The sequence below is a fragment of the Netta rufina genome (assembly GCF_964035555.1).
Source record: "Netta rufina genome assembly, chromosome: 12".
Classification (NCBI taxonomy): Eukaryota; Metazoa; Chordata; class Aves; order Anseriformes; family Anatidae; genus Netta; species Netta rufina.
In genome coordinates, this window is record NC_140135.1 from 11,854,400 (window position 1) to 11,869,472 (window position 15,073).

The 15,073-nt window shown below is 58.4% G+C and overlaps 2 protein-coding genes across 3 annotated transcripts; both read left to right on the forward strand.

The window, feature by feature from the left end:
- The first annotated feature begins 3,390 nt into the window (after positions 1-3,390).
- LOC311213726 (thymosin beta-15A homolog) lies at positions 3,391-5,006 on the forward strand. Its single transcript, XM_084293922.1, has 3 exons — positions 3,391-3,476; positions 3,879-3,983; positions 4,498-5,006. Exons 2-3 carry the CDS (start codon positions 3,884-3,886, stop codon positions 4,533-4,535), a joined length of 138 nt encoding a protein of 45 aa, XP_084150048.1. The 5' UTR covers positions 3,391-3,476; positions 3,879-3,883; the 3' UTR covers positions 4,536-5,006.
- Positions 5,007-7,540: 2,534 nt separating this feature from the next.
- RAB9B (RAB9B, member RAS oncogene family) lies at positions 7,541-14,038 on the forward strand. Of its 2 annotated transcripts, XM_084294211.1 has the most exons (4): positions 7,566-7,594; positions 8,405-8,474; positions 8,654-8,777; positions 9,115-14,038. In XM_084294211.1, exon 4 carries the CDS (start codon positions 9,733-9,735, stop codon positions 10,336-10,338), a length of 606 nt encoding a protein of 201 aa, XP_084150337.1. In that variant the 5' UTR covers positions 7,566-7,594; positions 8,405-8,474; positions 8,654-8,777; positions 9,115-9,732; the 3' UTR covers positions 10,339-14,038. The 2 variants fall into 2 exon arrangements, with proteins under 2 accessions (XP_084150336.1, XP_084150337.1); XM_084294210.1 differs by having other exon boundaries at positions 7,541-7,594; positions 8,405-8,777.
- The last annotated feature ends 1,035 nt before the right edge of the window (positions 14,039-15,073 follow it).

The following is a 15,073-nucleotide window of genomic DNA, read 5'->3' on the forward strand; positions in this document are numbered from 1 at the left end:
TGGGTCTCATCGGGGTGGTGCGGCAGATTTGATCTTCCTTAAAGAAAAGGAGAACCTGAGCTTTACAGCTGAAGGCTTAAAACATCCTCAAACTGCTGAACGGATCTGAAGCCCGGCTGGCTGACTGGCAGTGACCGCTGTGCTCTCAGCACAGGGTGCTATTGTTTGCATACACGCCTGTAGGAGGATTAGAGCATTCTCCCTCTCCAGGGCAGGCACAAAAGTAGCATCAGGCAGCTGTGGTAAGGGAATCCCTTCCCTGGGGGGTGGGCTGGAACGAAAGCAGCCCCTGCCTTGTGAGCAGCAGGCACTGAGCTCCTGCCCTGCCCTCTGCCTTGGGGGTGCTCAGCTGTCGGTCCAAGCATGGTCAGCTCCAGCAGCATTTCCCCCCCCCATGACGTGCTGGTGCTAACTTGAGCTGTGTGCTGTGGTTAAGGAGATTCCCCAGCCTGTCCTGAGGAGCCTCTGGAGTAAATGGGGAACACGCAGTGCTCTGGAGGTGATTTGTGCAGTGTTTTCACAGGCTTTTGTTACAGCTGCTAATGAAATACCATAGGAAGCAAGTCATTCGTTTCCTCGGGAGAAAATCCCAAGTGGGTCGTTCCCTGTGCTCTGTAGCTGAGGGGGAGCTAGAGGAAGAGGATGGAGCTTCAGCAGCTCATGGACAGAGCACTGCAGGGACTGCTGCTGCTCCTGCCTCTCAGGCTGCTAGCTGATGTAGAAGCAGCAACAGCAGCAGAAAGGGAGGTATCATCGCAGAGAAGTCCCTGCCTCCTTGCCCAGCTCACCTGCCAGGGCAGCTGAAGCTAATGCACAGGTTGGGAGTGCCTTCAGCTATGGGGAGAAGTGGAGCAAGATGAGGCATATCCCAGTGCTCTCAGCACTGCTTCAGCTCCCTACCACTTTTCACTGTTCCCTGGTAGTGTAAAGATGATTTCTCATCTCTTAGACTCAGTGTTTGTGATCTGGAGAAACGAGCAGCTTGCCTTGCTGCTGTTGAGCACTGGGGAAGTGGGAAGAGTTAACAAAGCCCTTCTCGAAACTGCTGCCTTGGCGAGCACAAGGAGAAGCAGAATCCATGGGAGAAATGAGCCGATGTCCTGGTGTAACACTGCTGGGGCTGCCCTCATTGCCTCCCTCAGGCACCCAGCTTCTTCCCTGCTGGAAACGAGGCTGGTGGCAGGAGGCAAGGGTTAAAAATGAACTGAAAAAGCAAAAAAGCTGAGTTGGGGGGCTGGCCCACAGCCAGGCAGCTGCAGCTGGAGGGGATTTGGGCTGTGGCGTTGTGCCCTGCCTGTCCCTCCAGGCAAGAGGCTGGAAAAACCCTCTGATCAGATAGAGAAAACGTCCTGCCTCCTTATTCCTGGAGAAGGAAATAAAGCATTCCTGGAAATGGCCATCAGCAAGCCTCTATCAGAGCCCTGAAAGCCTTGTTCTGTGGGAGATTTAAAACTCATCTAAAATGGCTGGTGGTTGTTCCCTTCTATCGGGTCAGGGCTGCTTTCGCTTCCCCCCCTCTGCTGATGTCTCGGTTCCCTCATTATAAATTATTGAGCGCAGAAATGCCAAAACGCGGGAGAAAGAAGCAGGTTGTGTGGTTACAGGAGGTTTGGCAAATTTGTCATGGGATAAAGCTCTTGTTGGGGTGCACACTTGCTCTCTGTGCAGGATGGGATCTAACAGCGCCCCAGCAGCCACACACCTCGACTTCTGGAAACGCCAGGGAGCAATGGGTGGGTGCCTGGGGGGCTGTGGTGAGGAAGGGGGGGCAGTGAGCTCCCTGCCCATGCCTGTAAGGCCTCCACTGTGCTTTGTGCCCAGACAAAGGCCACGGGGTCTGCAAAGGGCTGCAGCTCGTTGGGGACATGCGGTGCATCCCATGGGGCCGGTGCTGCTCCTCGGCTGGGGCAGGCGAGAGGCTGTGTGTGGGGAGGACGGTCTCTGGGTGCTCTCATGCTCTGTGCCTGCTGGGGACAAAGGATAAACCAGAGACCATTCAGTATCCGCAAAGCGTGAGGGGAACAGGCAGGGAAAGAGGAGGAAGCTGGAGGGAAGGCAGGCGCAGCTGGAGAGTAAACACAAGGTAAAGCGCTTGCCTTCCTATTTGCATAAAGGCAAAAAGGATTTCCTTGCTTTCATTTTGAAACTGGGTGGGGTTTTTTTCCTTTCAGCCGTGCAGGAGAAATGTGCCTTTTCTCGGCTCAGGGTGGGCTTTGCAGCGCAGGCTCTGGAGGGAGGGCTGGAAGGATGCTCACTGAGGCAGCCCTGCTCAGGCTCGCTGCTCCTGGCCGTGGGGCACGTAAAGTCAACAGGCTTTGCCGTGCCACCCCAAAACCTGGCTGGGTTTTGGGGGCTGGGGCTGCAGCGCTAAAGCACAGCTGCTCCGGGAGCAGCCTGGCCTCAGGCTTTGCCTGCAGCCCCTTCCCTGCCCCAGGGAGCTGCGTGGAGGCTGCTCCCAACCAAACCCCTCTCAGAACAGCAGCCCCATCTTAGGACGTGGCCATGGGTCTCGGCCTTTGCCTTGTGTGCGTGCCAGACGCTGGGATTTCTTTAATTCCGTGCCTGAAGGCATGCAGAACGCTCCATCCCCCTCCCACGACAGCAGCCCTTCAGCTCAAAAATGCGAAGCAAATGTTTCCTCGGGCTGGCTGGGGGGGTTCTCCACAAAACCACCAGTACGCCTGGTGAGGGGCTGGTGGGCTGGGGGCGGTGTGAGGGCCGCTTCAGCGCAGCTGCTGCCCCGCTGCCGTCCCCAGGGATCCCTGCAGCAGGGCTGAGCAAGCCCCCATGGGGCCGGGCCCCACATTTCGGCTGTGTTCCCCGAGAAGCCATCAGTGGCCCCTTTCTCCTGGGGGTGCTGCTGGGCAACACCCAACCCTATGTTATCCCCCTGGGCACCCCTCAGCCCCCAGGCTTTCTGCCTGGGGGGGCACACGGGGGTGTGAGGGGAACAGGGGTGTGCAAGTGCATGGGGGGGTCTGTGTGGGGGGCTCTGTGTGGGGTGTGTACATGTGGGGGCGTCTCTGTAGGGTGTGTATGTGTGTGAGTCTCTATGGGGTGTATACATGGAGGGGGTCTCTGTGGGGTGTGTACATGTGGGGGGGTCTGTGTGGGGTGTGTACATGTGGGGGGGTCTTTGTGGGGTGTGTACACGTGGGGGGGGGCTGTGTGGGGTCTCTGGTGTCTCTGTGCTTGCACACGGGCGTGTGCGCGCGTCCGCCCTCACACACTCGCCCCCCTCCACCGCGCCGCGAGGCACGCTGGGAAACGCAGTTCTCCGGCCGCCGCGCACCACCGGCGGCTGCACGCTGGCGGACTACACTTCCCGTGAGGCTCAGCGCCGCGGCGGGCAGCCAATGGGCTCGCGGGCTGGGCGGCGGCCGGGGTATATAAGGCGCCGCCCCACGCGGCGCGCTCCAGTCTCACCTGAGGAGCGGCGGAGCGAGGGAGCGGAGCGGCGGCGGCAGCGGCACCGGGTACGGCCGGCACCGGGCAGCGGGGGCACGGCCTCGGCCGCACCGTGCCGGGGCTCGGCGGGCTCGGGCTGCACCAGAGGGGGCGGATGGGTGCTCGGGGGAGGCTCCGCGGGGCGCCCGCGGGTGCGGGCTGCGGCACCCAAAGGTGGGGGGCCGGGGGTGGGTGCGGGTCCCGGTGGGTGCGGAGGGGAGCTCGGGGCGGTGGGGAGCGGAGGGGGGCTCGGGGTGGCGGCCGACCCCGCCCTGCGCTATTGTCCGCCGCCGGGAGGGGCGGGCGGCGCCCCGGGGTGGGCTGCCTTTGTCTGCGCCGCCCGGGGGGGGCCCTGCCCGCTTCTCCTCCCCGCCTGTCCCCCCCTTTCCCTGCCCTGGTGCCCCCGCTGAGCGAGCTGCGGCGTCTCGCAGGCAAGATGTGCGACAAGCCGGACCTCTCGGAGGTGGAGAAATTCGACAAGAAGAAGCTGAAGAAAACCAACACGGAGGAGAAGAACACGCTGCCCTCCAAGGAGAGTGAGTGCGGGGACTGGCAGGGCTGGGCAGGGGGTGGCTGGAGCTGGGGGGCTCCGGGGTGCAGCCGAGCCCTGGTGCTGGGCTCTATGGGGGAGGCAGATGTTGGCCGTGGCCGTGGAGTGGGTGTCCTCGTGTGCTGATCTCACTGCCGAGGAATCCGGTGGGGAGAGGCGCTTCTGGGCAGCTGGGCTCTGACCCAGAGGAACAGCACTGAGCGAGGGGTGAGGGTTCGGGGTGAGGACATCGGGGGGCTGCAGCACTCCCTGTGCCTGCCCTGGGCACCTGGAGACAAAGATCAGGCTCTGCTATGACCGTGGTGGCAGTGGGCACCATCCTGTGCATGGGGCAGATGCCCAATGTGCCCCATCACCCTAGGAGCTGAGGCATTTGGTTCTGCCACTTGGGTTCAAACAATAAAACTGGCTGCCAGGGCCTGAGTGATTGCTCTACAGCCAGCTCCAGAGGGTGTTCCTACAAACCAGCACCAGATTAATGGCCCTCTCTTCTCTTTCAGCTATCGAGCAGGAAAAGGAATGTGTGAAGTCTTCCTAGAGAGATGGCCTGGTGGGAAGAGCACTTGATTTTTTTGCTTTGAATTAAATCATCTTTTTTTTTTTTTTTTAATTTTAAATTTACATCATGTACATGTATAGAAAACAGCTGCATTATCTAACCCACTGTCCCACCTTGCTGGCAGCTATGGCAGGTGGGGGGGACAAAGCGTGGCCCCCTCAGTCCATCGAAAGCCTGACCTAACCCCATCTCTGCTGCACAGCCGCCGCCTGTTGACAGCTCTGATCTCGCTCTCATGCGGTGGGGAGATGAGCAAGGGCTATGGAGGCTCCTGGGGACGGACCCCTCCTGCGTGGGGGAGTGGGATCTCTTCTGGCCCGGCCCATGGCCTGGGTCTGTCTCGCATACTCTTCACTGACGGTGTTCTGTAGCCTCACTCACAAGTTTTGTCTTCCTTGGGGGAAAAATGAGAAGTTTATTATAAAATAAAAAAAAAATTATAATGACCTACCTCTGGCTTGTGGCTTCTTCCCTGGTGAAGGTTCAGGTGCAGGCCTGCGTGCCCTGAGGGGTGGGAAGGGCTCTGCTGCAGGTTGGTGCTGCTCCAAGGGCCACGGGGTGGTTCCTTCCAGCTGAGTCCGCCTTGGTGTGTGTGTGTGTGTGTAGGGCTCACTCCTGGTGGCCTGGGGGGACAGAGCTTAGGGTGTGCTGGTGCCCCTCTGAGGCTCAATTAGTGCCACCAGTTGTCCCATTGCCATAATGGTTCCTTGGTGCGTTACCAGAGGTTACTCATGGCCCTCCTGCTGTGTGCGTGAGCCACCCAGCTCCCATGGGTGCTGGGTCTGCCCTCAGGGCAGAGCTCTCCCCTCGCTGCCTGGCACAGCCCTTCCCTTCACCTCCAGCCACGCTTGGCTCAAGGAGCTCTTCCCAGCCTTGCAAGGGTGGGTCATTGGGCTCAGTCCTTTGGGTACCCTATAAACTGTTCCTGGTCCTGCGCGGTGAGGGGGAGCTGGGCTCTGCTGGTGCCCCCCAAGCCTGCACTGAGGTGCCACAGGACTTTATCCCCTCCACCTGGCCTCTGGGGCCACCGCATGGGCTGCTGTGCCTGCTTGCAGAGGAGGTGGAGGCAGATCTGCCAGCTAAATTTTGGCTGGTGTCCCTAGCCGGGGACAAACATGGGACTATTGTACCCGTCCCCGTGTGGCACCAATCCGGCCGTGCCTGCACCCACGCCCCACAGCAAGGACTGCAAATAACAGTTTGCAGGGCTGTGGCCGCTTTCACCCTTCAAACACAGGGCTGGAGGCACCAGGCTGGTGTTGCTGTGCTGTGTCAGGGTGGTGTGGGGTTTTCTGTGGGGTGAGGGCAGTGCCCCTGCAGCACCCCGAAGTCCCTCTCCTGGGTGTACCAACCCCATACCCGCATGCTGGGGCTGCCCTCCGGCCATCCCCACGTGCCGGGGTGTCAGCAGCTGTTTGTCGCCCCAGCAGGGTTTGTGGTTTCCTTCAGGGCAGTCGGGGCTGCTGCTCCCCCAGTAACGGCCAGTTGTCATCGTCCCTGCCGGGGAGAGGCCCCCAGGCCCCTTGTGCAAGCTGCTCCTGCCCGTCACAGAGCCCCTTCCATGAAGGGGGTGGTGGATGGGTCACAGATGGGTCAGGAACTGGCCCAGGCAGTGGGTTCAGCACCTTCACGCTGCTTCAGCATCCCCCGCTCTGCTGAACCGAGCAAGCTCAGCCACATCCCCACCGAAATCACCACGGGGAGGTACCGGCTGCCTTGCCCAAACCCCGTACCTTCAGCTGCAAGGACAAGGGCAAGTCCGTGCTGCAACCCCACACCCAAAATGCCCCTGCTGTGGGGAGAGGGTTGGCCCCTAAGGGGAGAACCATTACAGAGCAGGCCTTTATGGCAACTCCGTCCCTCCCTCCCTCCCTGTGTCCCCAGCATGTATCAGCACAGGGCTGCCAGTGGCGTGGGAGGCTGGGATGCTGGATGCCTGCCGGCCTGATGTCCCCCAAAACACCATGGCTTTGGGAGCACGGGCACGGAGGATGCCCTTGCACCTTCCTCGAAGGGCCAGGTGCCGGGTGAGCCATGTACATCCTGGAAATATCCGTGTTGGTCCCCGCTGGGCCGTCCCGCTGCTCCTGGACACTTTCCTCCCATGGCTTTATCGGGCAGCAAGCTGTGGCCGGCGCTGCGGAGGAGGCGGCTGAGTCACCGGCAGGAGGAATCCGGGCCCTGCCAGACAAATACCTGGCGCTCAGCAGCACGGGGAGAATTGGGATCAGGGCTTGTGGCCGCGATGGGCACCGGCTCCCCTGCACTGCCCTGTCTGACTCAGCCAGGAGAGGGTTTTGACCCCACGGCTTTGCACGGAGGGGATGACCGCGGGTGTTGCCACCACACTAAGCTGAGGCAGCCCCCTGGATCCCCATCCGTGCATCTTCTGCAGCTCCTGAGTGCACGAGCTGCGAGGGAACACCAACACCTGCCCTGGGGTGGCTGGGAGGGTGCGGGTGGGTGTGTGGGGTGTGCAGGGTGTGGGTGTTCAGGGGGAGAGCCACAACGGGGCGGTGAGCAGCAGCTGAGGCAGCAGCTCGGCACGCACCAACACCTGCCCCAGGAGCCCAGAAGTTATCGCTGCTTGTGAAATAACGCCTGGGAGGGCAGCTTTGCAAACAGGAGCTTGCTCATCCCGGGAGCAAGGGCTCAGCAGGGGGTAACACCGAGCCGGGAGCACGCCGACATTGCCGGTCAGACATGGGCTGGGCTGGGGGGCTCGGCAGGCCCACCCGAGCAGGGGCCATGTGCCCAGCCACCTGCACCCTGCGCGGCACCCCCCGTCTCTCTACCAGCCCCCGGGGGTGTCCGAAATAACCCGGGCACTTCAGCCCCGAGCCGTGTGGAGTCCCCTCGGGGCTTTCCTGCGGGTGCCCGCTGAGGGGCAGCGCAGAGCCCCCCCCTCACACGGCCCCTCCACCCCCCTGAGGGAGCGGCCCCGCCCGCCGGCAGGGCGCCTGCGCTGCGCATGCGCGGGGTGGGGCCGGCACCTGCCCCGGCGGCGGCGGCGGCGGCACCGGGAGGGGGCCCGGCCGGTAAGGGGGGGGGGGGGGCGGGATAAAAGGGGACGGGGCGGCCCCGGGAGCGGCCCGCACCGCTCCGAGGGGCAGGGCTGGAGGCCGCGGGGCCCCGTCCGCTGCCTGGAGCTGTTCCCCGGGGCCCGGCGGTCGTTCCCGGGCATCACGGGCGGGGGGGGGGCAGGGCCCGGCTGTCCCGGTGCCGCCTCAGGGCCCGCTGTGGCGCCTCAGCAGGCCCCGGCCTGGGCCCGGGCCCGGGCCCGGCCCGCCCGCTTGGCCCGGCCGAGGGCTGGGGAAGTGAGAGCGAGGAGCCTGTTCGAGATCGGGGCTCGTGGCTGAGAGCTCCGAAAGGGGAACCCCGCCCGCAGGGCTCTGAAGGGGCTGAGAGCCCCCAGGGCCGGCCCGAGTGCCCTCTTCCCCACCGGGCTCGCTCCCCGTGTTGGCAGGTGCAGGCACACGGCCGGTCTTCCATCAGGTTCCAGAGCGTGTGGGCAGGCAGGGCAAAGCCGTCAGCGTCCTGCAGATTGAGGTGAGACGCGGGCTGTGCGCTCGTACCAGAGAGCCTTCCTTTTCTCTTATTTGGGGTTTAGCATCCACAACATTCCAGCCCTGGTCAGGAATGATCAGCGATCCATTTTACCCCTGGTAAAGGGAACTGTGTCCTCACCCCTTGCTCCTGGCTATTTTACTCCACTTACCAGCTCTGTACTTTCAGCGCCCTAAAACTCATCTGTTGTTTGCCCAGCCTGGGTCAGCCTCACAGATTGAAAGGCAGTGCGCTGAGTCCAGCTATGGCAACCTCACTGACAGGTGTTTGTTTCCTTTTAGCGACTGTTATGCTGGAGGAAGGCATTCCCTGGAGAGTCCCGGAGAGAGGAGTGCTGTATTTCTAGAGCAGGTACAGTACAGACAGCAGCAAAACAAATCTCTTCTTCTGTGTCAGGCATTTACCTTCACTCATAGAATGCCCCTGGGAGAGGGAGGACTGGCTGGCTCTTGGCCTCTTTCCTGCGGCTGCTGACTAAGGAGGCCGTGGTGTTGGGCTTGTTGCAATGTGAACCCGCACCTGTGCCCTAGCAAACCGGACTGCGAAAAGCATTGCCAAGAAGGAGCAGCAGAGAAGCAGGGTCTCTTTACCCAGGAAACCTCTTCCGAGCTGGAGACAACACGCACAGCAAACACGCACAGTTCCACTTCTGAGGTGAGTCAGCGTTCTTGGGGTGATTAAGAACTGGTTTGTTGGATGACTTATATTGATGTTAGGCCCGAACATCGCTTACATCCTTCCAGTCAGATGGGAGAAATGACTTAGCTAGTGATTGTACAGTACAAAGGGAAGGCCTGGTGGTGGTGGTGATCCCTGGGCGTATTTTGCTGTTTCTGTGCTAGCCTGAGGACGCAGACAAGAGGAGATGTTTAACGGGTGATTGGTGTGTTTGGTGAAACTAGATAAGCTTTCAGGTACACAAAGTTTTCTTCAAATGTAGTGGAATTAATAAGTAACTGACACTCAACAGCTGTTCTCACCTTGCTCTTAGTGTGGAGACCTGCTGCTTCCATTTGAGACCTGATAGAAGAATTGTGTGCCGGAAAACTTGCCTAATTGCCATCTCTACCAGCTGCTCTAGTAAGAGATTATCTCCTATTTCCAAAACTTGTTCAGAAACGGGGATGGCAGTTCCATGTTCTATTCCTTCCTGTGCACCTGCATCAAAATCTACAAGTTGGAGTCTCACTCTGTACTTTCCCTGAAATAATGCAGAGCTCGGACAATAGCAGAAGGCTGCTGTTACACTATTCTACTTGAAATCTAGGGTGGACTTGCGGTTATTTCCTAAACCTCTTGGAAGTCCCAGCGTAATGGTGAGGAGCACAAACGTTGCATTCTTTATTCCAGTGTGCACCAGTCTCAGCTCTGCTGCTTAATTTCTGACGGGGACCAGAACAACTGGGAGAGATCCCAGGGGCGCGGATTTCCTTCTTTCATCTCTGCTAAGTTCATGTGGAGTCCAAGTCAGTCTTATGCTAGAAGAGACTGGAGCTCTAGGTCCTCAGCTGGGTGACTTGCTGTGGAATTTGTGATTCAGAGAGGTGTTCTGCACTGTTTCTGGACCCTGTAGATTGCCTTGGTCCTGTGGCCCTCCCATCCTGCTGCAATGAGTGGGAAGTCCTTGCTCTTAAAGGTCATTCTGCTTGGGGATGGTGGAGTCGGGAAGAGCTCCCTCATGAACCGGTACGTCACCAACAAGTTTGACTCGCAGGCTTTCCACACGATCGGTGTGGAGTTCTTAAACCGGGACCTGGAGGTGGATGGGCGTTTTGTGACCCTCCAGATTTGGGACACTGCGGGGCAGGAGAGATTCAAGAGCCTGCGAACCCCCTTTTACAGGGGAGCCGACTGCTGCCTGCTGACCTTCAGCGTGGACGACCGGCAGAGCTTTGAGAACCTCAGTAACTGGCAGAAGGAGTTCGTCTATTACGCTGACGTGAAGGACCCCGAACACTTCCCCTTCGTGGTTCTGGGCAACAAGATCGACAAGCTGGAAAGGCAGGTGAGCACGGAGGAGGCGCAGGCCTGGTGCCTGGAGAACGGCAACTACCCCTACCTGGAGACCAGCGCCAAGGATGACACCAACGTGGCCGTGGCCTTCGAGGAGGCCGTGCGGCAGGTGCTGGCGGTGGAGGAGCAGCTAGAGCACTGCATGCTGGGCCACACCATCGACCTGCACTCCAGCTCCAAGTCGGGGTCCTCCTGCTGTTAGGAGAGGCTGCTGCTGCTTCGGGAACATCGCGTGGACCGGCGGCTGGGTCGGAATAAGTGCGGGCAGCTCTGGGGCGCTCTGAGGACGGCGGCCGCAAGGACAATAGGCGGTTTGCTCACTGGGGAGTTTGCAGCCTTACCGTCTGAATTCTGGCTGGAGTTTCTGGGCACGAAGGATGTATCTACAGGAGGGAGCTGTCAGAGCATGCAAATGTAGTCCTGCTTCCATCTCTGCCTGTTCTAGCAGGCTTAAGGGACTGGGTTAAACTAAAGACAGTGAATTTTGATCTGTACCGAGAACTGCCTGCAGAACAAAGCTGAGGGCGCTCCAGACACTCTTTGAGGTATTTTAGTCCTGAACTCCAAAAATACTAGACCCACTGAACTCATGACCTTACTGCCAAAGGAAAGTCTGCTCAGCATGCCGAGTGAAACCTGTTGGGGAGGCTGTAGCCCACACAACTGTGAGAATGCCGGGTACTAGCGTGGTGAGATGTGTGTATCTGTTCCTTGGGATCAATGCATTCTGTCCTGAGACTGAATTGTAATAGGAATTGTTAGAACTCTGTTACAAAACAACATACAAAGGACAGAAGAAACCGAATGTTGCAGCATCCCTTCTTGTAGCTGCCTGTTTCTGGTCTGTTTTTCCCCACCTTTAACTTTGTCTTGTATGGATGTTATTTTGTGGAGAGACTGGTTGCTGCTTGTTCAGTATATGTCCCCTTGTCTCTTCTGGAGGCCCAACCAGATCTTGCTTCTCATATCTTGAATAGCCCTGGATGAAAAATACCAATGTGGGCACTCACCAGGTCATGTCAAAGGGTTTAGAGTTATTTGGGAGTTCAGGAGACCTGGAGCACGAATCCTCAGCTGGTTTCTGCCAGAGGTAATGGCTGTGTTCAGACGATGTGCTCTGGCAGACGGGATGGAAGGTGGGTGGGATGTCTCCTCAGAGTGCAGGTGGCTGGCTCATGCGTGGGCAGCTGCTAAATCCCCTCCTCCTGTGCGTGGGGCCGTGACCGCCGTGCTTTGTTAGCTGGTGGGTCAGCACCTGCGGTTGCTTTAACATAGACGTTCCTATTTAGATGCTGCAATGTTCTCACCTGGTCTGTCAGGGACGGTGCTGCTCAGCACGGTTAACTCACGCCATTGCCCTGGCCCTTGTCCCTACAGGAGAATCAAATGCGTTTTGTCTGTAACTCCACTGATGTACTACTGGTAGCAAATGTCTGCTCAGTTAATTGGCCCTTGTTAATGGCAGCTGTGTTCAGCCCACTGCGGAGAGATCTGGACTGATTCCACTTCTGCTCAAGGTGGATGAAAAACATGGGGGGGGCAGGAAGCCTTCTAGGAACGGATGCCAGGCTTTGCTAACCCCAGCTCCTGCCCCCTGCTAGGTGTTCGTCCCCAGCTATTTGTGTGTAGCAGAGAGGTCAGCGCTCGCTGGCTGCCGTCTTTGCCATTGTAACCTCAATGTCCTGCAACTTCCCGTGCGAGTGTTTGTTCAAAGCTGTGACTTTGCCTGTAAGCACGTAGGAGCCTGTCACGGGAAGAGCTTTCCTGAGTGTGTATCCGCTAGCTGCTGAATGCAGTCCCACTGTGACGAGCTACTGGATAGCAAAGCGCGTAGCTCACGTAGAGCAGCCTCGTATCCTCTGCTTCAGAGCAGGATAGTCTCTGTCTCACACTGGCTGGTGGCAGCTAACCCCCGTCCCCCAGCAGTCTCTGAACTTGCAGGGTGTCTCCTCTGGGAACTCAGGGTGATGCTGCCCTTCTCACAGGGCAGCCACACGTGGAAGGGGCTGAAGCTTTAATACAAAGTGCTTTGCAGGGGTCTGATTTCTGTACGGGGCTCGACGCTCCCATTCACAGGAACGGATAGGGAGTGCTTGCAGCCTCTGGAAAATCAGGTCCCTTGAAGTATAAGAGAAGGCTCTGCCTCTGTAGGTGCAACATATTTTTACAGGGTTTTAAAATTAATGTTACTATTTATTTAACAATGTCTGACCTCTAGATTTTTCTTCAGTTCAACACAGCTTAATATTTCCTTCAAGATCCCAAACTGTGGTTCTGCTCCCAACAGACACGTTCCACTGGCGCTCGTTCCCACAGAGGCCATCTGGGCTCAGGCTCCTGTTTGCTGCCCAGCCTGGCGTGGGGGCTGCAGAGGAAGCTCCCTGCAGGTGAAACTGCCCCTGTCCCAGCACGGATCCTGTGATCTGTGTGAGGACTGTACCTCCTGAGGGTGAGGGCAGGGACTGAGCAGCCTGTGGTGCAGGAGGAATACGCACACAGCGTGCTGTTTGCTGTACCTCGGGTGCGTGTTGATGCTCCTGGCAGAAACTCGAGAGCCTCATGGTTCACAGGCTGTGCAAACAGTGTGTGCTCCCTGGAGGGTGCTGCGCAGCATCTTTTGTTTCTAACAGATGTTGGATTGCCTTTTTAAAACAAAAAATATTTTATTAGGCTTATGTGTTTTAAAAAATCCATCTAAAAGTATAGTATAATATATTTAAATTGTTTAATTTATTCTAAATGAGACGCACAACTTCTGAAGGAGCTGGGATCTTGAACTCTCTGTTGCAAAGTTCAGTGCCAACAGCTGTCCTCTCCCTGTGTCCACTCATGCTGCTGCAGTTGTTGCTATCGCTACGGAACTGGAACTGTAAAACTGAGATTCTACCTTTATTTAAGCAAATAAAACATGGATGTACCCAAGTGAATTCAGGAAGTGTTGACTTTTTGATTTATCAGAGTTCAAGCCAGTGACTGTTCTCCTGAATGGGAGGTGAAGCTGGGTCGGTTGTGGCAACTGGCTGAGGGATGTCACCAAATTTGAAACAAAGGGGCTGGTTATTCCTGAACAGTCGTTGAGTAAGTATAGCTTATTTACAAGCTGAATCCACTGACCAGTTTTGTCTTTCCAAGAGCACATCAGAAGACACTTTCATAACAAATATTCCACACTGCTTCCTTCTGTCACTATATGTTAATTTTCGGCCGGGGCTCTCAGCAGCAAGCCGTGCTTTCCTTTGATTTCTTCCTGCAATCTTGGACCTGGTCCCTCCTGCTCCAGGGGGCTGTAACCAGACGTGATTTCCATGGGATGCCGGGACAGCAATCAGCATATGGGGACTGTTCTCTTCCGCCGTCCTGCCAGGACGGTCACTTATTTTGGGAGGCTTTCTTTGTGTTTGCACAGTCCTTGCCTACTGTTTCTGTTGGCAGAACCTCTAGCTTGTTTTTTCTCTCATGTCTGCTTGCTTATCTGTGCTTCCAGAGGCATTGATACGGTTTCAAGTCCTTGGAAATTCTGCTTTTAAAGGTATGCTGGAGTATCTGAGGGCCTCCAGCCTCCTCTGCTGTTTCAAAACACAGCTGAGAAAAAAGCCAAGGTGAGCTGGTGGCAGAGGGTGCCAGCCTCGGAGGAGTCACGGGGTTTGGTGAGGCGGCATCTTAACGCCAGCGAGGATCTACCTGGAGGCATCGGAGCCACCAACTCACTTGACGTGTGATGTATTTACAAAAACGTGGGGCAGCTCGGCTGGGGGGGGAGGCGACGGCCCCGCTGACAGCGGCTGCCTGCAAACCCCAGGGAATGCGGCTCCTGGGACGAAGAGATGGGGAAATAAAAGGTTTCCCCTCCAGGGCTGGCTCCTGTCCCCGACCCCATACAGCCCCGCAGAGCCCCGGCAGCGGCCGCGGGGGGGAGCCGGAGGGCCGGGAGCGGCGGGCAGGGGATGGGGCTGGGATGGGGATGGGGCTGGGGCCGGCCCTGCCTCCTCCTCCTGCCCCGTGCTCAGCCCCCTGAGCTGGCAGCTCCACAGGGACCTCGGGGCCGGCTCCTTGCTGTGGTGCAGCCGTGCTTCAACCACCGGTCGTGGGGACAGAGCCGGCAGCTCCCTGTCAGAGCTCCCTCTGGGCCAGTTCATCACCAGACAGAGCCACAGGAGCCCCGAGGAGCCCACACAGGAGCCCACACGCGTCCCTCAGCCCTCGTGCCCACCTCCTGGCCATGCACACACCGCCTCGCACCGTCCCCAAGCCTCCCACCCCGCGCAGGGCAGCCCCGCTCCCCGCGAAGAGCCGTGGTGTTGTTCCCATCCCGCTCACACAGGGCCCTTTCAGCGTGGGGCGAGGAGGGTGCTGGCAGCTGGGAGCACGGGAACAAAGGGCCCCGTTGATGCCAGCCACGGCCCCGCGGGTTTCTGCGAGCCGGGGTGGGACCCAGGCTGGGAGCATCACTCCACGGCCTCGCTCCCCAGAGGGCTCAGAGCGCTGCTCCTGGAGGGAATGACCCGAAACAGGGTGTTTTGGGGGCGATTTCTGAGCAGAGCAGCGTTTGGGTCTGTTATTTTTGACACCTGCACACAAACTGCGCATGGCCTGGCTGCAAATGTCCCTCTGGCTGCCCGCAGAGCACAGGACCTGGGTTTATAGGATCCTGAAATTGTCAGGTCTGACCTTGTGCCCGGCTGAGGCCACCTTCTTTCAGCCAGGGCTCTCTGCAAGCGAGAGGTGCTCGTCCTGAGGGGCTCTGATGTGCTTGTACCAAGTGCATGGTGTGCTGCAAGCTGTGTGCTTGAGCCGTGCTGATTCGTTTTGTGGTGTCCGTGCTATGGATGCCACCTTAGGGGACAAGGCAGAGGCTGGCACTGTGTAAGCAGGGCACTAAAGGGCAGCAGCTCCTCACCTTGCCCCAAAAGCAAGGGCTTCCTGAGAGACCCCAGCTT

Excerpts from the sequence above, each read along its gene's own strand:
- RAB9B (XM_084294210.1), top strand. The coding sequence starts at position 9,733 with ATGAGTGGGAAGTCCTTGCTCTTAAAGGTCATTCTGCTTGGGGATGGT.
- LOC311213726 (XM_084293922.1), top strand. The coding sequence starts at position 3,884 with ATGTGCGACAAGCCGGACCTCTCGGAGGTGGAGAAATTCGACAAGAAG. Across the intron at positions 3,984-4,497 it reads CACGCTGCCCTCCAAGGAGA|CTATCGAGCAGGAAAAGGAA; the intron begins GTGAGTGCGGGG and ends CTTCTCTTTCAG.